The sequence below is a fragment of the Saccostrea cucullata genome, unplaced genomic scaffold, assembly GCF_032062105.1.
Source record: "Saccostrea cucullata isolate Sc308-1 unplaced genomic scaffold, CSIRO_AGI_Scuc_v1 ctg482, whole genome shotgun sequence".
NCBI lineage: Eukaryota > Metazoa > Mollusca > Bivalvia > Ostreida > Ostreidae > Saccostrea > Saccostrea cuccullata.
In genome coordinates this window covers 286,200-313,663 of record NW_026932110.1, presented here as the reverse complement: position 1 = coordinate 313,663, position 27,464 = coordinate 286,200, and the positions used below count along the sequence as shown (strand labels likewise).

At 33.7% G+C, this 27,464-nt stretch overlaps 1 protein-coding gene across 6 annotated transcripts; it reads left to right on the top strand.

Annotated features, from left to right (window-relative positions):
* Positions 1-23,937, top strand: LOC134234466 (hexokinase-1-like). Of its 6 annotated transcripts, none has more exons than XM_062716538.1 (12): positions 11,240-11,508; positions 16,001-16,163; positions 16,850-16,989; positions 17,296-17,511; positions 17,964-18,051; positions 18,275-18,286; positions 20,302-20,381; positions 20,655-20,767; positions 20,995-21,150; positions 21,483-21,622; positions 22,069-22,205; positions 22,407-23,937. In XM_062716538.1, the coding sequence occupies exons 1-12, from the start codon at positions 11,359-11,361 to the stop codon at positions 22,524-22,526; spliced, it is 1,515 nt and encodes a 504-aa protein (XP_062572522.1). In that variant the 5' UTR covers positions 11,240-11,358; the 3' UTR covers positions 22,527-23,937. The 6 variants fall into 6 exon arrangements, with proteins under 6 accessions (XP_062572524.1, XP_062572522.1, XP_062572521.1 ...); XM_062716537.1 differs by lacking the exon at positions 18,275-18,286 and adding an exon at positions 18,132-18,143; XM_062716540.1 differs by lacking the exons at positions 11,240-11,508; positions 18,275-18,286 and adding an exon at positions 1-139 and having other exon boundaries at positions 17,964-18,063.
* Positions 23,938-27,464: the final 3,527 nt, after the last annotated feature.

Below are 27,464 nucleotides of genomic sequence, written 5' to 3'. Positions count from 1 at the left end.
AATTATAATTTTTGTTGCACTTCCGGTCTGAGAGTCTGACCCATTGTTTACAGGGATGTCGCACGACAAAAAATGTTCCAAAGGAAAAAGACCGGCATCCAAGAAAGGTTTTTTCAAGCAACCTGTTGATAAACATTCGGTAAGTGGTAAAATGTTTCAGATTATTCTTAGTTGTTCCGCATAAGCAATGAAACATTCCTTGTATGTAAGGAAGACGTGAGCGTTGGCAGTCGGCACTCCTCTATTTTTCCTTCAAAATTGTACAACGAAGTATATCGATTTTCGTAGGAACTTGGTTATTAAAGTGTTGAAATTCATTTAATGGAATAATTTGATGGGATTAGATGGAATATTTTTCTGTTTTGCTTATATATTTAAAGTGTATGAACACTACCCAAGCTATTGAAGTACTTGACTACTTGTTTAGCTGCTAGCTAACAAGTTTGTGAGCATGGGAAGTTTTGTAAACATTCCCAATGATATGAGGAATGTGTAGTCATGACTTTGTACATCTAGGCTTGGCTTTATCCCATTCTGGATTCTGATTACATTTAGTAACAATGTACCTTTTGATAAATAATTTTAGAAATGTAAATTTTAGAAAGCTGGCTGTTATATGTAATGAAGATATTAATTTCAGAAAAATTGAAGTATCTGAGTATTATATAAAAAAAATCTAAACTAAGTTTAACTTGAGTGGTTTTGTGTATGGAAAGTCATGTGAACCATGAACCCAACTTCATGAAGAATTAAAAAACCTCATGTAATCATGTTTAATGAAATGCTGAAAAAAAGATAGGATGAACAAATTGTATCATAAACTAAATCATCAGCCAACCTAATCATTCAAATCATCTGATCTTGGAGCTTATAAGTTTGTGTGTAGATATGTGTATACATGTAAGCACAGACACAGTTTACTTTACTACATTACACAAAGTCTAACAATGCTCCATCGTCGCAAACTATGGCCAAAATGTATGGATCCTCTCCCATTCTGACCGTGGTTGAATGAGAAGAGAATATTTCTAACTTCATTAAAATATTGACCAATGCGAATCATGCATAGTCAGAAAATGAACTTTGTCGTGACCTTTCAATACCCAATCGCAGTTTATGAAATATTTTGGTGTACTGATGATTTCAATTGAGATGGAAACAAAATATTGTCATTGGTTGAACATGACATCATAGCATATATAATAGGTGTAAATATTCAAGATTACGACAATTTATGTGATCAAGCAACCACGGGTAGGAGAGAGCTATCTATGTGAACTCCGAACTGTGGCTTGTGACACTGACAATGCTCCAAAGAGGGCCAGTCCCTGCACTATATATGGAAGAAGAAAACTCTTTTTCCCTCTCTCTCTCTTTCTCTCTCTAAAAATAAATAAAATGTTTGTTTTTTTTGTAGTAATGGTTAATACATTTACAACAACCAGGGAAAATGGAAAAAATTACTATATATAATTTTAATAACTAGCAGTGGTACATGTAATAATTCATAAATGTTTACTTCATTGCAGTACATATAATACTAAAACATGATGGTGAATTACAAATGTTTTCCTTCACCCACACAAATATATTTTTTATGCTTGGTTATATTCATCAGAAAAAATATAAAATGCTACAGGATAATAATAAGTTATTTTCCTCAAGTTTTTAAAGCATTTGTTCACAAGAGTGTTGACGCTAAAATAGGAGAGCAATTGTAGAATGGAAATGGACGGAAGGTCATGTTTTCATTCAATTACTTGAAATAGCATCAACCTTTATAAATTATTATTATATATTTAAATCTGGCCTACTTGAACTATCTGGATAAATTCATTTTTATCCTTTCTTAACCTGGTTATAACTTGTGCCCCTGGAAATATATGTACTTTCTGTAAATTTATATGTCATCTTCTCAAAAAACAAAATTACTAATATCTCTAGTTCACCGTGCATAACCCCACATATGGGGGCGCGGAATGGTGGTACCCGGGGGTGCGGAATTTGAAGCGGAATTTGCAATGTTCGTTGACCTGATTAGCTTTCCTACAGTGATTGAGATGAAAATAATCCTAAATTCACTTACGGCGGAACACAGTGATATCCCAGCTTACTGTTACTCGTTTCCCAGCTCGGAACTCGTACTAGAAATACATGAACACTTCTGCAATATCTGGAAAGAGCTATTGGGAACGCAAATTTGACCATTTCTTTGTGAAAATTGGTGCTTTATATATCACTCAGCTTCATTTGAATTATGTGAGGGACTTCTACATATAATTTTGCTCCAGACACTCTAATGTTTCTGAGAATTCCACCTCAAATAAAGGGTACAGACTTCAATTTAAGTGTGTGGCACTCGGGGGTGAAGATTTTAGTGGAGACTGGGGGAAGGAATAATTTTTATTCATTGTATATCAATCGCAATTCTTAGAATCTACTATGTTTTAATTGTTTAGATCCTGGTATATAAATTAAAATTGGGGCTGTCTTTTTTAAATGAATCGACAAATAGTGCTTTGTACTGTTCATTATCTCCACATGTTCCATGTATATAGAATTGATTTAGAATTATATATAAGCGTGTTCATGCAGTGAAGTTAATTAAATATACTGACTATTGAAAGAAGATGAGCTAACAAGGCGTTCAGAATACCCATAGCTTCAGATATATAAAAATCATACTGTATTCAATTTGTGAAAAGAATTTAGAGTAAATTTTTATTATTGAAATTAAGATAAACAAAACCTTTCTGAGAAAAATTTTCTCGAAAAAAAAAAAAAAAAAATCCAGACTTGTTATTGTAAATGGTATTCGTGGGGTTGGAACCCCTAGCAATAAAAACATAGAGTATCACCACAGGCACTTGTGGGCTGGACCCCCTCCCCCTTTTCCCATTTTTTTTCAATCTGGGATTGACACACTTTTCGAATTTTTTTTTCATATATTGGTAGTATGATACGCATTACTTGATACATAAATTGACAATGTAACCCTTTTGTTTCTATAAGCCTTTTTAAATAAATCGTTTAACTTTTAGACTGATACAGTCGAAAATGATATTGCTACACATCTCCTGATGAAAAGTGGAGTGGACTCTTAACTAAATGGACTTAGGTATTTATCCGAAAAAAATCGAATGTTGTGTCATAGAAATGTATTCTAAAGGATAGTGGGTTTTTGTTAACCAAAAATGTATATTTTACGCAAACTTCCTTTTAAAAAATGGAAAAAAGGCCCATTGTAATCGAAAAATTGTGTTAAAGTATGAGAAAATGATCCCTTTTGGCCTCTTAAGTGTACTAGCATGTATGCTATTTTATTGGCAAATAATTTCAATCTTTGTAAAAAAATTTCAAATTATGGAGATTCTTCAAAAAAATTAATAATTGAATTTTATTATTTCACCTTCATATATGTCACACCGTAGGATTAGCTTGCCATATTCGACTATTTTCCGAAGTAATACAAATGACAATTCAGCTTAACATAGATCTGTTGTTTAAGAATTTGGATAAATATTATAAAGTGTAATTAGAATTAAGTTTCTCGGTTTTTTATTAACTGTATTTTTCATGTATAAAAGTTGAAAGTACGCGCGGTTTCCATGTGAAATCTGTGGAAAGACTTACTCAACAAAATCAAAGTTAAACAAACATAAAATGTGTCATTAATCATCTTATTGATCATTCTGGTAAAATCTTTGCTACAACAGGCACGTAGCAACAGGGGGGGGGTTCCCCCTTTTTTTCACATTACCTTTACTAATGAAAATGTCCATTGAAAGGTTGGTTGGACCCCCCCCCCCCAATTCTCACCACAATATATAGTGATATCAAAGAAATGTAGTATTGTATGCCCCCCAAAAATTGTCCACTATTCCCCCCCCCCCCCCTTCCATGAAATAGGATTTTCAGTTTGTTCAACCCCCCCCCCCCCCCCCCCCCCCCCCCCCTTTTTTTTTTTTTTTTTGCTTATCAACTTTTACAGGTAAGTTAAAATTTTTCTTCTTTGGTTGCCCCCCCCCCCTTTTTCAAAAAACGATGCTATGTTCCTGTACAAAGCACTATTTGTCGATTCATTTAAAAAAGACAGCTCCAATTTTAATTTACATACCAGGATCTAAACAATTAAAACAGAGTAGATTCTAAGAATTACGATTGATATACAATGAATAAAAATTATTCCTTCCCCCAGTCTCCACTAAAATCTTCACCCCCGAGTGCCACACACTTAAATTGAAGTCTGTACCCTTTATTTGAGGTGGAATTCTCCGAAACATAAGAGTGCCTGGAACAAAATTATATGTAGCAGTCCCTCACATAATTCAAATGAAGCTTAGTTATATATAAAGCACCAATTTTCACAAAGAAACGGTCAAATTTGCGTTCCCAATTGCTCTTGCCAGATATTGCAGAAGTGTTCATGTATTTCTAGTACGAGTTCCGAGCTGGGAAACGAGTAACAGTAAGCTGGGATATCACTGTGTTCCGCCGTAAGTGAATTTAGGATTATTTTCATCTCAATAACTGTAGGAGAGCTAATCAGGTCAACGAACATTGCAAATTCCGCTTCGAATTCCGCACCCCCGGGTACCACCATTCCGCGCCCCCATATGTGGGGTTATGCACGGTGTAGTTGCAGAGGTAAAATTTGAGTGTTTGGATTCATTAAGAATTACAATTTTCACAAGGAATGAAAATATATGTCATCATGTTATTTAATGGAATGATTTTTAAATGATGAACTAACCTTCTTAAATGACTTCTTGCAATAACAATTTGAGACTTAAGTCTTACAGATTATAGTAAATGTTCAAATATGTTGATCATCCATTTAACTTTTTAAAACTCTATTCGCAGGAAAATATGCTAAGGTACTATAGGGCAATTCATGTACATGTGACAATGTTCTTCAGGGTCTTGACATCTTGCAGGGAATGTAAAATGAAAGTGGCCATATTAATGATAGCTCAGGTTTATTATAGCTCTTCAATTACATGTACAACTAGAGCCGAGCTCGTTGCAAAGCAACGAGTAGGTCTTCCATCCTGTTTGACCGGAAGTAACTTTTATTTAAAAAAAAAAGAGAAATGACGTCTCTAATGATTTAAATCTTCCAAATCTATGTTGAAAATTGCAAAAGTAAGCCATTTTTGCTACTTCCTGTTCGACCGGAAGTAACGCCGACGGATGGAAAATTAATTTTTATGCTTCCAGTGACAAATATTTCTCAAAAACGTGTCAAGAATGTCAAAAATATGCAAATGAAAGCCTATAAATTTTCGTTTAAAGGGGAATAACTCAAAAGCGGAAGTAAATTTTTGAAATTTTAGACAGCATTCTGATAGAGTTTATTAATGTCTATAACATCTGAAAGTTTGAGCAAAATCCATTGAGAAATGAGTGAGATGTGAGGCCTCAAAGTTGGCGTCTAGGAAAAGGAAAAAAAAAAAAAGAATAATAAGAATAATCTTAATCATCAGAATCAGTAGAAGGTCTTCTGTTGGAAACGGAAGACCTTAATGAAACACAATGTTTTAGGATTTCTAGCTGAGGCTCCCCCCCCCCCCCCCCTCAATCCCTTGTACCTTTGAAAATTTTCACACTTTGCATACTGACTGTGAAATGTTTATATTTGTCATTTAAAAGAAATGAAACAATATCTGCATGCTATATATTTTCCTAAGACTGATGATGATGTTTATAAAACAGTTTGCAAGAGAATAATCTGGAATGTTTTGCAAATATTAATATGATCCATTATCTTAGTGTAATTTATGATTAAGTTGCCCAGAAGGTGTGCAATATTTCATTGTCTTCTGATTAAGATTAAAGCATGAGCAACAAGTGATATATATGCTGTTACACATACTGAAAAACAAGGTAAATTTCCCCCATGAAAAAAGAACTGGTAGAGTCACAGATGCGTTTATGAAGGAACTTGCATTATTCTTAAGTACATGTAGTACATGCGAGAACACCCCCCCCCCTCCCCCCCCATAAAAAAAAAATCTTGATATTCTGCAAAAAGTTTTAGTTTGTTTCTGCAAAAACACTATCCACACATTTTTCTAACTGTATTGAAAAGTGACAAACTTGATATTTTGTGTAAATGCAAATGAATTGAAACAATGTTGCCTGCTTAAAGGCTTAACTTATAAGAACTGTCTGGTAAAAAATTAGTTCCCCAACAAAGTGTGTTTTTTTCAGAAGCCTGAAGGAAGAAATTAAAGAAACAAACTAAAAATGAATCGGAATTGTACTGAAAAAGTTAATCTGCGTCAAATATTAAAAGTACTAGGTGTTAATGTGTAGTACATGCTTGAAAGTACCATTGTTTTGACCCTACATGTCAAACTGATTTTAGAATATAGACTGGAGGAAATACATTTTTTTTAATTTGAAATCTTTGATACTATAGAATGCCTTAAGAGTCAAAAGATTGTTACAAAAGATAGTTTAAATAAAAAATGTACCATGAAATTCTATTTATTTCATTTGACTTCATTGGAGTTCATTCCTCAAATATTTGGTTGACATTTTATGACTAAACTAATACAAACATAATTTAATGTAAAAGAAGTATTTATACACAGATAAAAGCATATACACACACACACTCTCTCTCTTTCTCTCTCTCTCTCTGCCTGCTTTGGCACTTGGCCCCAATTACCTGTTTACAAACAATCAGATTTACATAGTACTCATAATAACTCGTACATTTACCTGGCTTCTGTACAAAAGGTCAAAAAAAGGTGTTCGTGACAACACCAGCGTTAAACTGATTCCATCAATGTTGTAAGTTTAATGCCGATTTAAAATTTGAGACACAAAAGACACTTTACGTCAGTAAGTTGGACATTTGCCTACCAGAATAAACATATGACCTTCACTCAAAAGGGCTAAACGTCTGTTCCAATTTTTTTTCAACTTTGGAGGCAGTGCGCGGTCAAAAAACTGTGACCCAGAAAGGCATTAGAGCATGTCAAGAAGGCTATTATAAGTACCTCTCCATATTAATATGGAATATCAAGACAATGTGACAGTTATGATGCTATTGATAGAAATAACTCATCTACAATAGTTAATTACCGTAACCAAAGGCATGAAATTAAATGTTTAACATTTTATATTTGTGATTTTTATGGAGGGTTTTCCCCCTGAAAACTCATCCCTTACAGGTACCAGTTACCAGGTTGGTTTTTTTTTTCAAAGCTGAAGGAATAGTCATTTATGGAAAGCATTTGTTGAATGAAAAATTCCTAACTACATTTGTTGCAAGTCCATATAATACAGAATCATAAATTTGGTTATTAGTACTCCTGATATAGATGATTAGTACTCCTGATATATAGATGTTTAGTACTCCTGATATAGATGAATCTTAGTTGTGTCTTACTGATGTAAGTTAATAAATTTTTTAGCCAAAATATAAGATATTACTACTACAGTACTAATATGATGAAACCAATAAGAAATGTTTCTTATGTCACAAAGTGAATCAAGGCTGCATGGGGAAAAAACACAATCGTGATAATTAAAATGTGATTTCATCTTCTAGTTCTAGAAGGAAGATCCTTTCTAGAAAGAATTTAATGATTACTCCGAGCAATCGATATATTTTCCTGTGATGACACCGGTGGATAAAGAACCCGACGTAAACAGGACATTTTCTGATGCGTAGAAGTTTGTTATCACATTATATGTCTACAAAAATATTTGCAACTTCAAAAAAGCTTGCACTGCAAATAAGGTTTTATTAAATGCCAAGGTTGCACAATAAATAGTGAAACATGTTGTACTTATATATCTCTATACATAGAAATAATTATTATTACATGTACCATAGGAATTACAAATTGCTCAGTGGTCATTAGAGTTTGGCCAGTAATTCAAAGGTCGCTGGTTCAAGCCGTACTGTGGGCACTTCTTGTTAGGTGTTGTGTTCTTAGCCATTGAAGGCCCTTCATCTGCATTGTCTCAGTCCACCCAGCTGTAATGGGTACCATCTTATGCTGGCTTGCCAGACAGGGGTTTGTCTTAAATGGACTGTCGTAACCCACCCATGGGGGACTCAATGACTCATCCACTAAGCATCAATGAAAAAAAAAAGATATGCACACTACATGACCTTATGAGCCTCATTACTTGCAGAAAAACAAATTTCTTAACATTTATTTGTACATATTTACTCTGTAAGTGTTCTTTATATAGAATCGACACATATTATATGTACAAACAAATTACAAAAATGCCATATGCCATGCAGCACAGTAACAAAGCCATATACCGTAGTCCCTTAAATTGGTATAATTAATTGCAAAAATTGGCCAAAAATTTGAACCTGGTTCTAATTACATACCAGATTACTTTGACTTATAATGGAAAGAAATTTAATTTACATGCATTTACATGTACTATGTTTTCATTGTATATGGAATGAAGCATAAAAAATATTTATGAGAAACAGCAATGATTTAATGAAGGTGTTAATTGTATGTATTAACTTTGTTTAACATAAATATATTTTTTCCAGGAAAAAATCCCATTACATTTGCACTGTACACATGCTATGAAAAATCAAATGATCAAATACATAGAGGGATTTAGGGGTAAAATGATAATATTCTCTATCTGAAGGAAAAAATGAACTCTATAGGCCTGCCTTTAAATTGAACATCTATTCCCCATTTTCAAAAGTGAGTTATCTCCCCTCAAAATCGGAACTCTTCTACACTAGCCTAACTTCCGCGGACTACGCAATACGATAATCCAATAAAATAGTGATCAATTTACACGCTGTATTTAAAAATTTTAAAAGAAGGAAACGGTTTGCATTTTTTTAAGATAATAAATTATTTTATAAAGGATCTGTTAGCCCCCCCCCTTTCTAGAAAGCTATACGAATTAGCCAGACACGTAGCATCGTCTTTAAAAGTGGGGGGGGGGGGGGGTAGCCAAAGAAATATTTTTTTCTTACCTGGAAAAGTTGACAAGCAAAGAAAAACTTTGCCCAATGTTGAAAAAGCTACTTATTTCAGTACCAGTTCCTTGGCATACAATACTACATTTCCCTTATATAACTTTATAGTATTAACTGTGTGTGTGTGTGTGTGTGGAGGGGGGGGGGGTGGCAACCTGTCTATCGAACATTTTCAATAGAAAAAGTAACATTGGGACGAAAGTGGGGTTGGGGCTAAGCCCCTTGACCCCCCCCCCCCCCCCCCCCCCCCCCGTGCGTACAGACAGAGAATGAATACTAGTATGTAAATGGGTTGAACAGTTGAATATGAACCATAGTTGTGAAAATTAAAAATTATTAGAATTATTGTGAATTCAATAAAATTACGTTACATATATTTTTTTCACAGATGTACATGTATGTCAGTTACACGGGGTTGCATCAGTCTCTCTCTGTCTCTCTGATATTGTTTTTTACACACTTTGCAAAAAAGAATAACTTATGAAAATAAATAGATGTACTTACACTGAAAGGATTTAAAAAAGATAAATAACACTTGAGAAAAGAATGTTTTCCGTTAATTAACGAGAAATACGCTAGGAAATTATTGTATCAATTTCGTGTTTCTGCTCTCAATTCTCTGATCTAAAACAAGATGTGTATTTTACTCGGGAATATACATGTACATATGCTTAGATCCTTCTCTAAAACTTTGATTAAATGCAGCTCAGACTTTATACGACATATGTAACACGAATTCAGGTCAATGCTATTTTAATTAGTCTTTCTTCGTTAGATAAGGACATGAGATTAAATCATTCATTTAGAATTCCATTCAAAGTTTTAATACTATATAGTGAATCAATTATTTTACAAATAAAAAATTCTACAAACACTGTTAATTCAAATGAAATAGGACTTTAATTGTCACCAAATGTGTTCTTGTAAGTAAAAGTTCTATGTTATGACATACAATCGAGCAAAAAACGCAGTGCCTTGGTAACTGCTGTATATGCAGCAATTTCAGAGATGGACATGTCATCAGTCACCAAAAAATTCCTAGAGATACAAAGAAAATATTGCTGAAGCAGGCTAGATTAATTCGTAAAAACTTTATAACTAAAAATTTGTTCCGCACATTTTGTAAAAAATGATGAAATATCCACTACCGAAATTTAGCTTATTAGTTTTTTTTAATAGGCCTATTCGAATATGTATCAGCATTTTATCAGTAATTTGTTTCATTTTTTGTAAGGGGGGGGGGGGGTCACACAGCACCTTATTATAGTACTACACAGATTAATACAAATCCAGAAAGAGACTATGAGTGGGCAATTTGAAAAAAATACGAATCAGTTAAGATTTCTTTTTATTCACAAACACAATAACATTTTTCCATATGACAGAGGCATTACGCCATGAACATGTTTACATCAAGAACGTCCGCGGAAGTGACTTTATTAATAGCGCATGCGTATTAAACACAGTAAAAGAGTTCCCTTCAGGGGAAATAACTCACCTTTTGAAAATGGGGAATAATTGCAAAATGCTTATGGGATGTACATGTTAGTCCAATGGAATAAAGAAATGAACTGAAAAAAATACAAATGATTGGTCAGTTTACTATATTACCCAATATTTAATAAACAGTTGTGGTGTGTAAAGTCATTAAATATTTTGTTAATGAATTGAAAATAAAAGAGTCATTCATTTGTGTATCAATGAGAAAAAATTGAATAGAATTTATGTGTCTTTAAAACTTATCCAATGTTCAGTTTATTTCTATGAGTGAGCTTATACAAAGAAATAGCATTTACACCTGCATTTAAAAAAAAAATTCTCCAATATTATGTTGAGGTGAAAGCAGGTACAGAAAAATACAGTTCAATTTATGTTCCTAGATAGCCTTTAGTGTTAATTGTCTCTTTTTGAAAGTTACATGAAATATTGCTAAGACAGTTAAACAAGCATACCTGGAGATCTGCAGGTATCAAGATCACATGACAGGAAGATTTCATTGCTTTTGTGTGGATGAGTAAATTATTGATCAGACCTCTCAATCTCCTAATTGATTGTTTGATAAAGAAATTGATTTTTTCTGGGTTTTGTAATCTTGTGTGGCAGTTTGCTGGCAAACATCTGTGTAGTGTGTTCAGAGTTTATCATTGTACTCAGGATTTATTATTACGACACATACAGTATATACAGGCTTAGCTGGTCATGTGACTATTTTCTGTGACGTTTTTTAATTGTATACATATAAGGCACATTGCCCACTGGTAATCCTTCCTTTAAATAGAAGATTTACTTGGCTGTGGAGGTCTTAAAACATTAAACCGAACACCTTACTGAAGTGAAACTTTATTGGAAAACTTATACAAGGAAACACAAACATGTCTGGAAGTGTAAAAGTCGCCAATGAACAAGCTACAGATCTGAAAAGAGAGGATGTGTTACATGCCGCGAAGAAGATGATGGGGAGGGAGTTCCAGCATGTGCTGGCCGCCCTCCTCAAAATCCTCCCTGACTACGAGGATACTCTGGTAAAGTCACAACAAATTCTCTTCCTCATCTCTTCTTTAGCTGTTTTATATTTTATGTACTAAAAAGTGTTAAATGGACATTTCTTGCATTAACATTAGAAACACATGCATGCATGTTTATGTTTTGAATATAATACCTATGACAAAATTTAGTTGGTAATATAAGGATTAAAGATAGTTTTTTTACACTGATATATGCTTTATATGATATTCTATTTGTCAGTTATATGTAAAATTTCATAAAACATGGCATTTCAAAATGTCACTTGAGGAGGTTGACTGACAGATTTAATGTGCTGTATGTATGAAAACCATCTGTTGCTTATGTTAGATCAGCTAGTGTATATGCCACAATAAGTATGAGTTAGGATTGGTTATTTTATCATTTTTTCAAAGATTCCAAAGTTCATATTCATAGGCTCTTGTGAAGAATTTAAGACATGCTTGTTTACTGTTGACATAAGGTAAATGGTTGTTGCCTGTTTCCTTGAATTTGATTGGCTGATATAGGTGGGTGCGTCTCGATCATTGTTCAATGCAATATTTCCACATCTCGGCAGAGCTGACGCAAGGAAGTATTGATTAAAGAAAACGCATTCAATATTGATGTAAAACATGCACACACACTCTCTCATGATCCAAAATTCTTGCCAAGTTGCTTTATTTTATTATGCCAAGCAGATAATTGTGTGTTTCATAATCTTAATTGCATTCTGATATATATATGTAATGTTGTGAAGTGTCAATGTCTTAAAAGATATTGCTGTTTTTGGAGTCCCAGAAGTTTGCATGGGTTGATACTATAAATTCTTTTTTTGTTTTTGCTTCACTGCATTTTCTATTCAAGAAAAAAAGATGAAATTATAGATAAAATGTGATCCTACTTTAAGATACTTTAAGGGCACACCTAATGTGAAATTAATGTACTTGAAATAAATCTGTTTGAATTGAGGCAGAGTTGAATGACAAGGGGAAAAATGTGTTATGAAATATCAACATAAAATGTACCAAAAATATTTTCATTATTTTAAACTGTTTCTCAAGTTTCAAATTTTCAAAGAATTATTCATGTGTATTGTGACACACAGTAGTAAAATTTTAATATCTTGTAAAAGGTTGTATTTATGTACTGTACACACACAACTAGAAAAACTCAATATTCTTGACCAGGAGTTGAATTAATATCTTTAGATGAACTCAGTTTTCAGAAATTTAGTTTAATTACACTGTAAAACTGTAATTTATTAGATACATATACTACGTTTGTGATATTTACAATTATCGTCATCTAGCTTTGACGTAAAGAAGTGGGTTTATCGAGAACATAGATGAATTATTCGACTTAGGATGTAATGCTTCCTGTTTATATGACAAGCCTTACAGTACATGTTATACTTAGTCCTGTCTTAAGTGTACACACATGTGTAGCTAAAATTTAAAGTCACTTTAATACCCTTGGGATGTATTAAACTGTATATTTTGGATATCTGCTTTGTAAGACCTGAAATGTCAATAACTGAAATCGGCAAAGGATCAACATTCTGTACGGTTGAACGATTTTAAATACATTGCGTCATCATTTCAGGGAACTGATTTTTAAAAGCTTTTTTGGGTGTTATATCAAAAAGGAACTAGCAAGGTGTACTTGGTGTCGAATTCCTGAAACTGTGGTTTGTTTTGGTAAATTTTAATGATAGTTCATTCCTATTGATATAAAAACCAGGAAGTCTAAATGTATAACTGAAATGAATCGTGATTTGTGACTAAATTTGGACATTCCACTTTTACAAGGAAGGAATGCCGGGAACAGCAGATTTACTCCCCAAATCCTCCTCCAAACGGACTCGTACGGTAAAAGCACGTCTTCGTGTTTCTGATTTTATATTTCTGATTCCATGTTCCAATGCCCGGTGTTTGACTCTGAGGGTTTATATTAGTTTTTTATTTCCTTTTTGACTGTTTTTAACCTGTTTACTTTCAGTTTTATTTACAATGTTTATCTTGACCATTTTATCTTTTCTTCTTTTGGAGCTTGTTATTTCAAACACAAATGTGGGTACAATTGAACCTACAAAAGACTTTTCAAGCATAATCAGTTACAAGTATTTTTTTCTGCAATTAATTGGTCTCTGGCCAATATGATTTGCCAAAAAACCCAGACAATAATAGAGATTAGCAATTGGAAAACCTTATCAATGGAAATGCATGCAGGTTTCATTTGTGTGTGCAAATAATGTAAAAGTCAGGTACATTTGTACTTGTTACATATATAAAGGACAGTTTATTTAGACATTTATTTTGATTGCAGAGAAAAAATTAAGAGATAATTTAAAATGGATTGTATAAAGAAAGCAATCCAGAATAAATTCCTACCTTTAAAATAGCATATTTGATGAAAGAGAGGTTAATTATTATGCATGTTATGGCTTACAGTGACGAGAGAGTAGAACTTTTTCTGGATGTTCTGTAACTCATTAAGGAGATTACTGGCAGACTGCCAACCTATACCAGATCAATATATAGCAGCTAGAAATTCCTCTGTTTATTTGCGAAGGTCACCCTGCCAGGACATCTCTTGTATCTGTTCTGTAGCGAGGGGATCATGGAGTCTTAGATGGGGGGTCAAAGTGCACCTGTTCTCTGTCAGGCAAGATATGTGCAGTGCAGTGTATAGTAGATTCTTCGGTATGTGAACCGGATATTGTTTATGACTAACCTTGCGCTCCAAAGTTCATTATTTGTAAACCATGTTGCCAGAGACAAATGCTCAGGTACCGAAGCCCGGTCCGAAAAAACCAGCCAGGAAACGGTCAACCAAGTCTAAGGACCGGAGTCCGGCCACTGTAAGTTCTCTCCACTAGGTCATTGAAGGTTAGCCACTGTGATAAAGGAAAAAGATATGACTGTGTGTAGGCCGGTGAATTTGTTGTTGATTTATAAGTGTACTGACAAGAAGAGTTAGGGGAGTATGTATAGTTATTCCAGGTAAAACTCATTAACTATCTAAAGTACTAGACAAGAATACATTTGAACATGTTGAAAGATGAAAATGACCTAATTGACCCAGGTGGAGTTTTTTGGGGAGTTTTTTTAATGCACTTGTTTACCTGTTGTTTAGTTTATCTGATGTAATTGAATTTCAGTGTGTCAACAACTCTCCTAGGATTTTGGGCAATCCTTGTGTCCCAGATTTATAAGTATTTTTGAGTTTATGCTTCTTTGGAGGTCTAAACGTGTTATAAATTACATTTACTACAGGTAAACCCCAGGCCCACTGGACAGGAGGTGTTATAAATTATACTGGTACAGGTAAACCCAGGGGCCACTGGCCTTGGCTTTTGGGGGTCACTGAACAAATTTTTAGGACATCCACTTTGGGGGTCTAAACTCAGGTGCTGTCAGATTCTTTGTCGCTGGATTAATTATTGTACTGGCATTATTTATGTCTTGTGTCATGTGAAGAAGGGGTCAGTGTGTATTTAATGAATCCATTCAATTAATTTTTAACAATAAGTTGTAAGATATGAATTTATACTAAAACTGAATGAAAGTTAATGTATATCTTTTGATTGTAATACATGTACAAAATGTCATCACTTTTGAAGAGAAATTAACCTTTAGTTGTGAATCATAGTCACACAAGTAGATGTTTATTTACTAATATGCATAACTTCCAGAAGAGCAGTGATTAATTAAATTCTTGCTAATATTCAAATCCAACCTCATTAGCATTGGGAACCTGTCTTTGCATATAAATTTCTAGTTGTGTACAAATTCAATGATTGTGTAACTGTTTACAAATTCGGTGATTGTGTAACTTGAAAGCCTTTGAAGTTCTTAGCGGAACTGTGTTGACGTAAACAGATTGTTGTTATTTGTCATGTCACTGCCTTTCCGTTCCTCAGGGTGTCTGCGACATGCAGTCTCTCGGCTATAATCGTTTCTGCATTACTTCTGGTGATTCTTGTCGCAGTCATTCTTTGATAAAGTACCATAATCGATACTCGCATTCATACCACAGTTAATTGATCACCGAATCTACTATTCCAGACTTTTCTTGCAGTATTCTCATTGATTACTCGAGAGAAAAATTAGAGCAGGCAAATTCATCAAGTCTAGAGGCTGAGAATGAGATATTCTTAGCTGTTTTGCTGTTGAATAATGGTTCTTTGGAAGTCAAGCATAAACATTTTTACAGCTTTAAATGTTAAAGAAATAAACATTTACATCAAATAAAACTTAGTGTATGAATTGCCTGAAATCTTTCCATGTAACATAAGAGAAAAATACCAAAATCTTTGTGCTTATGTACAGTTCAATGAAAATTCATGTTAAAGACAGTTCAATGCCAAATTTTCATTTTCAATTACAATCAAGGTCCTTATATATATTTTAAAAATATGTTTCTGTAATGGTCATGAAAGTGGCTGTTCTTAAGTTACCTATAAGACTGTGTAAGAAAGTGTTTGAATGGTTTTCTTTATCTTTTTAGGTAGAAAACCTTGTCAGACCATTTATTCTTAAAGATGAAGACTACAAGCACCTCATGGATATCATGTTACAAGAATTTAACAAGGGACTGGGCAAAGACACCAACCCCACAGCCAAGGTCAAAATGTACCCCACATACGTCAGGGACGTCCCCGATGGGTCAGGTAAGGCTAGATATCATAAATTGGGGGTGTTTAACAGACCTCCACAAACAATAAATTGTATAGATAGAAAAAAATTTATAAATATTGATAAAAAAGGTTGTTTTAATTGATATAAAATGTAAAGGGGGTAGAGATACATATAGAAGACCCTATACATGTATATAGAAATATAGAGGGTCTTGGAAGCAGCGTTGAAATTTGGGGTATATCTGGAGAGAAAAAAATTCTTTGAAAAGAATACTGTACTTGATAGAAAATTTGGGAGAGGGGAAATCTCAAATAACTTTTCCTTTTTTACTTCCTAGAAGATGGGACTTTCCATATTCTCGGAAATAAAATATTTGAAAAAAAACATACAAGAAGATGAGATACATCAAGATTTTATGAAAGGGAGGAAATACACTTGAAGATATGAACATGTTTCTACTAGTTAGCCTCTTTTGTATTTATCTTCCTTTTAGACTTGAGCTTTTTTTACGTATTTGATATTCAGACAAAGTACGTTATATTTATAAACTTTATTTCAAGCAAATGCATGTTAAATATAGTGCTCTAGTTATTTTATGCCCAAGAATGTGGTTCATAGATCAAGGAGGACATATTTTTCAAATGTAATTTGTACATCATATCGTCATTCATTTGAATCCTTTTATGCAATCTGTTGATAGTTCCATTTTGTTATTTAGAGGATGGAAATTACCTAGCCCTGGACTTGGGGGGTACAAACTTCCGAGTGTTGTTAATTAACCTTAATGGTCAGGAAGTCACCATGGAGAGCAAAATCTACCTTATACCCCAACACATAATGACAGGAACCGGTGTACAGGTTAGTACTTAGTACTACAGCACCTAATGACAGGAACCGATGTACAGGTAAGATCTTAGTACCCCAACACATAATGACAGGAACCGGTGTACAGGTTAGAACTTAGTATTACAGCACATAATGACAGGCACCGGTGTACAGGTAAGAAGTTAGTATTACAGCACATCATGACAGCCCTGGTGTACAGGTAAATACTTAGTACCACAGCTTATTATCCTGTGATATTTCATTGAGCAGATTAATAGATTGGTGTTAGATTTTCGTATTTGCTAGGACTAAGAAATAATTTCTTTGTCTTTTTTACAGCTATTTGATCATATAGCAGAATGTATCTACAAATTCATGAAGAACCACAATCTCCTAGACCAGAAGATTCCCCTGGGTTTTACGTTCTCCTTCCCCTGTAAACAGATGGGTTTGAACCACGCCGTTCTGACGCAGTGGACAAAAGGCTTCAAGTGCGAGGGAGTGGAGGGGGAAGACGTGGTCAGACTTCTACACGAGGCCATCAAAAGGAGAGGGGTACGTGTACACTGAGGGGTGGGGGGATCTGTCAAAGGGAAATCTTAAATGTTTAGGTGTTTTAGCTTGTCTGAGCTGAGGTGGCCCAAGGGTTCTTATTTTTAATGTGTCAAAATTACGCATGAAGTAGAGTAAAGGCTATTTAATTTAATCAGGAATTAGCCTACTTCATGTTTGTGTATTAATTCTTTGTACTTAAATCTCTTAATTTTGATTTAAAAATAATTAATGCATTCACGATTGCACCAGATTTGCCTTTACATAAATACAAGGTTTATAATTACATTGTATTTGAAAAGATGACCTTCAGTTTTCAAAACATTTTTCTGATGTTGCAATTAAAAACAATGTCATAATGGTATTAAATTTAAGCTGTATAGATATTTTGTTTTGGGGTCCTTGTCAATTGATGGTATGTAGGTATTTTCTATTTTGGTCCCGTATTTTGACAGGATTTAGACGTGGAATGTCTAGCTGTGATAAACGACACGGTGGGAGCCCTGATGTCCTGTGCCCACAGTGACAGAGAGTGTGCAATAGGTCTTATTCTAGGTAAGTGTATCCCCCTCCCTACCCCCACCCCCTACAACACACACGTAGTGACAGAGAGTGTGCAGTAGGACTTATTTTAGGTAAATGTATCCCCCCTCCCAAACCCCACAACACACACATAGTGACAGAGAGTGTGCAGTAGGACTTATCTTAGGTAAATGTATCCCCCCACCCCCACAACACACACATAGTGACAGAGAGTGTGCAGTAGGACTTATCTTAGGTAAATGCATCCCCCCTCCCTTCCCCCCACCCCCCAATCTCCCCTCAACCACCGCACCTCCCCACCTCCACACATACACACACATTTTCTTGAGCAGAATCTAAATTCATGCATTTGTCACACCAATTTTTGTCTGTGAAGGAGACAACATTGACTGATGGGTTACTGTAAATGTATTGTATTAAACGTGTACAATATTTGGCGGAAATTGATTTTTGAACAAGTTAGCGTAGATTTGATTTAGCGGATATCTTAATGATATTATTTATGTGTATATTTACAAAACATTTAGCGTTGTACTTGAATTAGCAGTTCCTTTCCGCCAAAAAGCGCAAAAAAGAATACACACTCAGCCAAATGTAATATGTTTACAGTAACTGCAAGTGGTGTAACATTCTTTTAAACATGTGAAATTTTTTATTTAGTCAATAAAACACCTCCAAGGCTTGCACTTTGACAAAGTGGGACAATGTTAAAAAATGTTAGACTAGGAAATTCCACTAACAGCTTACATATTCATTGTACATTGTAATTTTTTTTTTGATCTTTCAAGAATTACTCAAAAAACAAATGTAAGCATCAAACATTTATCATTATTCAGTAATTTGCGACATTAGTCATAAAAAGAGAACCATAAAATATATATTGATATTTTATGAAAAATCAATACATGATTAGAGCAGTGTATCTTGTACATAATGCATATGCACTATAAGCCATTCATCTCTACAGAATTCTCTATGAAAAAAATCCAAGATTGTCCTATACAGGGTCTATATACGGCATTTGTTTTGATGTCCTTTATTTATATAAAAGTGAGAGCCTGCTCTATCTTTGGGCAGCTGTTCACATCTACCTACTCGTAAAATTGTGACGTACATTTACCTCAGCCTGTGTATTGTCAGAAAATATAAAGCTACATTGATCCATTTCTCGTTAACATCTGGTGTCATAATACACATTTTGTATGTAGGGTTTAATTTGTGTTATCCACAGGCTGACTTCAAAACCCATTGTGCCCTTTCTGAATAAACAAATTCATGGAAACAAAAGAATAAGGAAATAAGATATAAATAAACAATATGTTTTGTTTTGTGTTTTTTTCAGTACACCCCAGATCAGCTGACTGGTGGTGACCTCTATTGGTTGTTTTTGTTTACATTCTTATCATTCAATTTTTAAAAAATTTCCCGAATGAGACCGAGCGGACCATTAATTTAAAACATTAAATTACGCAGTTAATATTGATACACTTGTATTTATTAGTCTCCTGAATATGACTTCCTCACTAAAAAACTTTTCCTGAAGAATGTTTTTTTTTAAATTCATTAATGAAAACCAGTAAGTTCACTTTAATGATGTTCTGTTGTATATGGACACAGATCCGAGAAATTCTTATCATCAGAGATGAAACAATGAAAGCTTTTAAAATTTGCTCTCTGGTGAAATTTTTTTATCACTAAAATAGGGAATAATGCCCCTCCATACACACATAAAAATAAATTTTGTTTTCAAAAAACATCTTGTAAAGATATAAATATTGAGTTGACCACTATGAAATAAAGTAGTCAAAAAATAAAATGCTAAGAATATTTGAATTGAAGGCAAATTGATTAATGCACCATAGATCAAAGGGCAGATCACTCCAACTGCATAAAAATACCACAGAAGTCAAGCTGTGCAAGTTCTAGAAGTTCCTTTAGTTTTTTCATAGCAAATCACCTGTTATGGCCCCCTTTCAGAGAAATCTTTATTCCCAATTAAAACCAAGCAAACACAAATTCTCCTTTTTGCACTGATAAATTGTCAACATAGGTAGGCTAATTACTAGAGAGAGGAGAAAAGAAATGAAGAACACATGCAGTGAGAAAATGTGTTTTTATTCTCTACAGAAATTACTGAATACTTGTCTTCCAAAGCCATTATATAATGTTTTTTTTTTTTGCCTCAACCTATTGATAACATTGATAGTAGATTAGTTTGCTGTCATCTTTAACTTTGTACTCTGATTTCAGGAACAGGAACTAATGCGTGTTACATAGAGAAATTAGAAAATGTGGAATTGTGGGATGGGGACGATAAAGAACCCAGACAGGTATTTAATCTTGCACAGATAAAAAGTTATTTATTTGCATTATACTTTCTAGGTTACATTACAAATACCTGTAACTGTTTGATAATAATGGAGAATTCTAGAAACATTGAATTTTATTTACAAATTATTTAATATTGTTTAATCTATGTACTATTTTGCTTGAATTTGCTATAAAAATTATTATTTTCATCAAGGATTGTTGACCTAAGATTATATACATAATGATATACAAGATAATATAATTTTTGTAAGTTAATTGTTCTCGTTGCCCAGGTAATGATCAATACAGAGTGGGGAGCTCTGGGGGACGACGGGTCTCTGGACTTCATCAAAACCGAATACGACAAACAAGTCGACAAACACTCCATTAACCCCGGCAGGCAAACGTAAGTCAGGGGTCAAGGTCACACAGCTAAAGTAGATGTCTGATCTTGTCAATTAAATCAATTTTATGACATTCACATCATTGTACATACATGTATCTTAATTTTTTTCAAGTGTGCAGTAAGATAAAATATACATCTAGATTTCTGTATGTCCACCTGCATTTTTACAAAATTTTAAATTGTTTAGTTACTCTCTGTGTATATTAATATATGTGTTTTTTCTTCAGATATGAGAAAATGATTTCTGGTATGTACATGGGAGAAATTGTGAGACTAGCTCTTGAAAAACTACGAAAGAGTGATCTTTTATTCAAAGGAAAAGGATCAGAAGAATTATCCACTAGGGGGCGCTTCTACACCAAATATGTATCAGAAATTGAAAGGTAAGAGTCAGGATATTGCATAACACTGAAAGAAAGTAAATAATGGTATTTTTAAGCAATCTCTGTTAATATTCAGGGAATTATAATATTAGCTCTCATACCTTATTCAAAAGTTCAAGTGAGCTTTTATGATCAAAGTTTGACTTCAGGTTGTACATTTAAACAAAAAATAGTTGGTAACAGTCTCAGAGAGAGATTTTTGTCTATTCCTTTGTTTGGACAGTCGTGCGACTCAGGTGAACTCTGCGGACTTAGAGCCTATTGTTTCTTTATCAAACTAATTCAGCTCATTTATTGAAGATTTGTACAACTTTCTGTTTTGTGAATTTCAGTGATGTAGATGACCACTTTAAGAACACCAAACAAGTGTTTGACGAGTTAGGACTTGAGAAATATTCCGATGAGGACTGTAGGATCGCCCAGTACGTGTGTTCTCTGGTCTCAACGAGGGCAGCCTTCCTAGCATCTGCTGGTACGTACGCTCTTATCAGGACCCTAGACACAATGGAGTTGTCTGATATACAGTATAGATACAGGCACTGTATAATGAAAAAAGTTGAAGAAAACATCATTCAATCTCCAGGGCTCAAAATTAACATTCATCCAGCTCATTTTGTGATTGGAAAAACCATCTCCACAAACAAGTGTGAATAAAATTTCCACAAAAAGTTTTTGGTCAAGTAAACTTTGTAGGCAACTTGTTCAAAGGACGAGTGGATATTTTTATCAATATTTAGCCATAATCTCCTTATTTAGCAGTCACATTCACTTGTTCACTCAGAAGCCAAAGGAACGTATTGAAAATGAAAATGTCAGATTAACACAATTGTGTACTAGATCGAGAGACACTTTCTAAATTTTAGTTAATCTTTCTGGTCTAACACGTCCTTATATCTAAAGTTTAACATTCTTCTGTAGGTGTCGCCACTCTTTTGAACAAAATGGATCGACAGGATGTGACGGTAGCTGTTGATGGTTCCTTGTATCGCTTCCATCCTCATTTCCACGATCTCATGGTAGAAAAGATCGAGCAACTCGTCAATCCAGGAATCAAGGTACAACAAAAAAGATAACCTCATTTTTAACAAAAAATGGATGTAATTTGAAAATGGAGATAACAAAGTCTTTGTTGGATGAGTGCATAAATAATATTTGTAAACCAAGATATTTTACATGTAATTTTCAATACTGAGAAGAAAATCTAGTGCATTTATTTTTAATTGAGGTTTATTAATCTGATATTTGTTAAATTGTAGTTCAAACTGATGTTGTCTCATGATGGAAGTGGAAAGGGGGCGGCCATTGTAACAGCTGTGGCTCATAGACTACGAGAAGCTGAGAAAAGTAGTATAGGACAAAATGAGATAGAAAACTGAACATTTCATCTCTGTTACCCTCGTACTTCTTAAAACACAAACCAAAATCAAACTTTATAGGTTTACGTGGGAGGATCCTTTCCTGCCAGTATTTGTAGGAAATGGATCGCTTCCCATTATCCTATATCTCAAATGACACTGGTCATGTTGTCGACTTTTTGTCAAAGGGTAAACTTGCTTTCATTTTTGGAATTTTAAGGGATACCCATGCAAAGGCAATTATTTTCTGGAACTGTAATGCTGTTAAAATTAGTGATAGAAGAAGCAGCAAAATTTTATTTTAGCTGGTATGTTAGCTATTAAAAAGGGGTACATTCTGTGGTTCTTAGAACTCAGTTGTTATGCAAAAAATGAATACAGTTGCTTATATGAGCAGTGTACTTCAATATAGGAATAAAGAAAAGCATAATAAAGTTTGCTTTAGTTTGTGAACAGTTAAACCAAACTTCAGATGGAAGTGTTTACATTGTTTTTACTTTCAACCAAAATTCTGTGTTATTTATATATTTTTAATGCCATTTTTTTTTTGTTCAACCATTGCTATACATATATTTCATGATATTGGAAAAAAAAAATTTACACTAGCTGCTTTTATTGAGATTGCAATATTATTTCCTTTTGATTAAAGAAGAGGATACTTGCTTATAACAAACAGAGAGATAGATAAAGAAAATGTCCAGAGGAAAAAAAAAGAATACTTTGTCACGTCCATGTACTTAACATTCATATAAGTATAATAGAAAGGAACAAGCTTTTTTTCTATTCAATCTGAACTTCAGCCTTTCAGGTTAAAAGTCAAAAGTCTTTTGACTCAATGCTTTTCAGCTCATTGTTGACACACATTTTTTTATGTGTCTTATATTTCATGTCATGTCTGTGCTTCTAAATGCATATAAAAGTAGAAAATGAAGTTATTTTTCATTTTGTTTTTTGAAATTTTGGCCAGAGTGCTTTCGTTACCTCCATAACTGGTTTGCTTTTACTGTGAATAAGAATAGTAAACTGAGAGGGTGTTATTACTATAACACCCATCCTTGGTCCATTGTACTGTTTGTGGTTCATTGTAGTCTTTTCATCGCACTGTCTTCTACAGAATTCTTCATTGGGGGCATTAAATATTGTAAAGTATTTAATTTGAAATCTGTAAATTTTTCTTATCTTCCAATGAACTTTTCATGAATTTGAGCAATTTCAAAGATTGTATTTTTTACAAAGTGTTAAATTATGTTATGTATGATATGTTTTATCTCTTACTTTATTATACTTGCCCCTCTCACCCGCTTTCAGAGATAAAACATTACTTTTCATTTCTTCATGCCTGCTGTGTGTTCATTGGTCAAGTCATCAGTGGTGGCTTATTGTTAATTTAAACATGAAGCATTTTGAATAAACAGAAATATTGAATCTCAAATTGCTTATTGTTTTCAATAGTCATAAGGCTTTGTCATATTGAAATGGCCAGGTATTTGGTGAGAAGTATACACAATATGTCATTAGAGCGTGCATGTACAGATATAAGAGATGGGGTGTTGGGTACTGTATGTATCATGCAAAGACTTTGTACTGATATTCGTTAAAGGGAATTTCTCTTGGGAGTAATCAGGGGCATACATGTAGCCAGTGATGTGTATACATACGAGGGGGGGGGGGGGGCTGCCAAGATTATGAGGCCCCCATAAGGTCCAAGGTGAAGGGGTGTTCAGAAGCATAGGGGTTGTACCAAATTTCATTCATTTTCCTGAAAGAAATTGCTATTTCACTTTCCCATTGAAAATGAAAGACTTGATTATATTGTTGTTACCACAAAGTAAACACTTGAACAATTGAGACTTATTGAAAGGAATAATGCATCAAGATTCTAGGCACTGTGAAAATGAAACTAATTATTAGGGCCCCGCAAGGATTTGCGGATGCCCTATAGTAATCACTCTGTCTGTCCATCTGTCTGTCTGTCTGTCTGTCTGTCTGTCATTGTTTTCTGTTTTTTTCTAATAACTTTTTTATGGTTGCCCAATCAAGTTAAAATTTGATATGGTAGTTCAGTAGGCAAAAATACATATTTTGATGCTAAGTTTGGTTCTCTATGTCTTCTGGTTTGGAGCTGGGGTGGTGGGGTAGATTCCTTAACTATGCATAAGAATGAATGGGCAACTTTTTTTATGGTTGCCCAATCAAGTTCAAATTTGGTATGGTAGTTCAGTAGGCAGAAATACATATTTTGATGCTAAGTTTGGTTCTCTATGTCCCCTGGTTTGGAGCTGGGGTGATGGGGTACATTCCCTAACTTTATATAAGAATGCATTGGCAAAGAGAGATAACTGCTGAAGATGTTCCCATTGTAAACTGAATGCTGCTATATGAGTCCCTTGGGATTTTTCCTCCTGAAGAAAATCCAGAGCATTATCTTTATCTGTCACATTGAGATGAATTACCACCTCTGTCTGCAAATGAAGTTTGTTTTGAAGTTAAGTCAATTTGGAATGCTATGAACACTCTGAAATGTGGATTTGAATATAAATTTTCATAATTTATTTTTGTTTAATTGTTATGATTTCATTGAATTCTAAAAACAAGAAATAGATTAAAAAAGATTTTTTGATTTACTTTTGTTACTTATGTTAATTAAAGAATATTATTAATTTTTAAGGTAGTTGTATAAAAACCCAATTCTATCATTAATACTGAAAAAGTTCTTAGGCCATTGCAAGTTTTTTCTCTGTTTAGCGTCCACCTATCTTTCAAAAACCTACCTACCTATTCACAAAAAACACACAAGCCAAAACATAAAACGCAGGCTTAAAAAGTCATAAAAATCAAACCCTTCAAATGATTTGATCTAACTAACCTGCTTTAATAGAAGAAATATCTATTCTTAAGCAAAAACAAGGGATTAAATGCTTAAAATACACCCAATATAAGTTACTGTACAGAATTATTTGGAGAAATTGACAAAATTCTAAAATTTCGACTAAATTAATCAATTTCAGGACTCCTGATTTTGTTTGTTTTTTCTGACATGGGGTGTCAAAAACCAAGGCGCACGCGGACGCTAAACGTAGAAATAACTTGGTATGGCCTTATTGTAACTTTAAAAGAAAATGATGAGAGAGGTACAATTAATCCCTTGGGATTAATTATCTAGCCTGCTGCAGAAAATTTAGTAGGCTTTTCTTTATCTGTCTTTAAGATTAATGAAAACCTTTGTCTGCAACTGCTGTTTGTTTGAAGTTAAGGTCAAGCCTTCATGATATTTGCATTCATTGAAGGCTGGATTTTATGTAACACAAGCTTCATAATTGTTTAAATATACATTCAATGTTAAGTCATTCTTTACTGCCTAATGTAAGTACAAGGATATTATTTTCAGGTTTTTGAATGTTCAGGAATTATCTGACAAACCAGGATCAGTGAAGAGGGGGGTGAAATTTTAAGAATACAGTTGCTGTTGCTTATTCTTCGTACATTTTGAATCATTCCGTAAGCTGCACCCTTTTAATTTTACCCCATGGCGGGGCCCTTGCTGACTGGTCAGTTTTCTAGTTGTCAAAGTTTTTCATGCCTCATTCTTGTTTGAAGGGAATTTGAATACAAGTTGACCAAAACGGTTTCACTTGCCACTTTTTAAGCCAAAGGTTCAAAGGATTTTTTTTATTGAAAGTCTGTCATTTTCTTTGTCATATAAACTTTTTACTTGTAATCCTCTTCTCCAAAACCACTGAGCCTATTTTAATCAAACTTGGCAGAGAGTACTGTAGGATGAATGGGATTCTACATTATCTAAATGAAGAGCTTTGTCTAATTATCTCCCCTCGGAAGAAGTTGTTACCTTTATTTTGAATAAACTTGAATCCCTTTTACCCAAGGATTCGCTAATGCCAATTTTTGTTGAAATTGCCATGCAGCCGGAAAAGAGGATGAAAATGTGAAAAGTTTTTGACAACAATGACAGAAAAGCTAGCTTGAGCCTCCGACGTAGGCTTCATGCATTATTCGAACCCCACCCCACACCCCTCCATAGCTCAATTTATTCACTTAAACACCCCTCCATATATATTACAAAATTTTTTGAAACCAACACAAATAATTATGGTGGACAGTCTTGTTTATATATATATATATATATATATTATATTTTTTTAATATGTAATAATAAATATGATTACATGTATATTTCATTGCAGTGAACTTGGTATTTTATTATTATTTTTTTGTTTCTTCATATTGTATTATTATTATTATATTATATGTAATGCTTATATTTCATTGTGAACTACCCTGGTATATCAGTACTTCAAATCTGAGAACTTTCAAGTGAGGATCAAGTCAATTTTGTATTGTTATAATCATGATTATATTATTTGTTTCTTAATTGTGTATATGCCCCCAGAGGGCCCTTGATTGGTGAATAAATGAATAAAAAAAAATGAAAAATATATTCTCATTATTTATGTAGCTGCACAGTTAAAATACCATGGAGTCAGCAGTTGACAACCATTCCGGGGTTGAGGAGTGGGGGGGGGGGGTGGTACATGTACAATATTTACTAGATTTAGGAGGATACTTTTCTCTGCAATGTAAGTCAATTTAAACGCGTTGGTTACATACTAGATTATTTTCATTTGATACAGAATGGGTAAAGAATTTATTTTTCTCAAATAATTTTGAAGATCCATTTTCCACTTTTAAATGTGATTTTAACAATAAATTATCGACCATTAAATTATTCACTAAAAGTAATAAATGGGGAGCGTTATTAAAATGACATTAGCGAAAAAAATAATTTGAAATAAAAAGTTTGTCCATTTACTTTGAAAATATAGATTGTCTGAGAGCGGGATATGTCCTCGCCTTATACATGCCCCATTCTTTCTCTTCCTGGCTCAATGCCGACGATATTTATTAATGAACCGTGTTAATAGAAATTATATGTAGATCCTA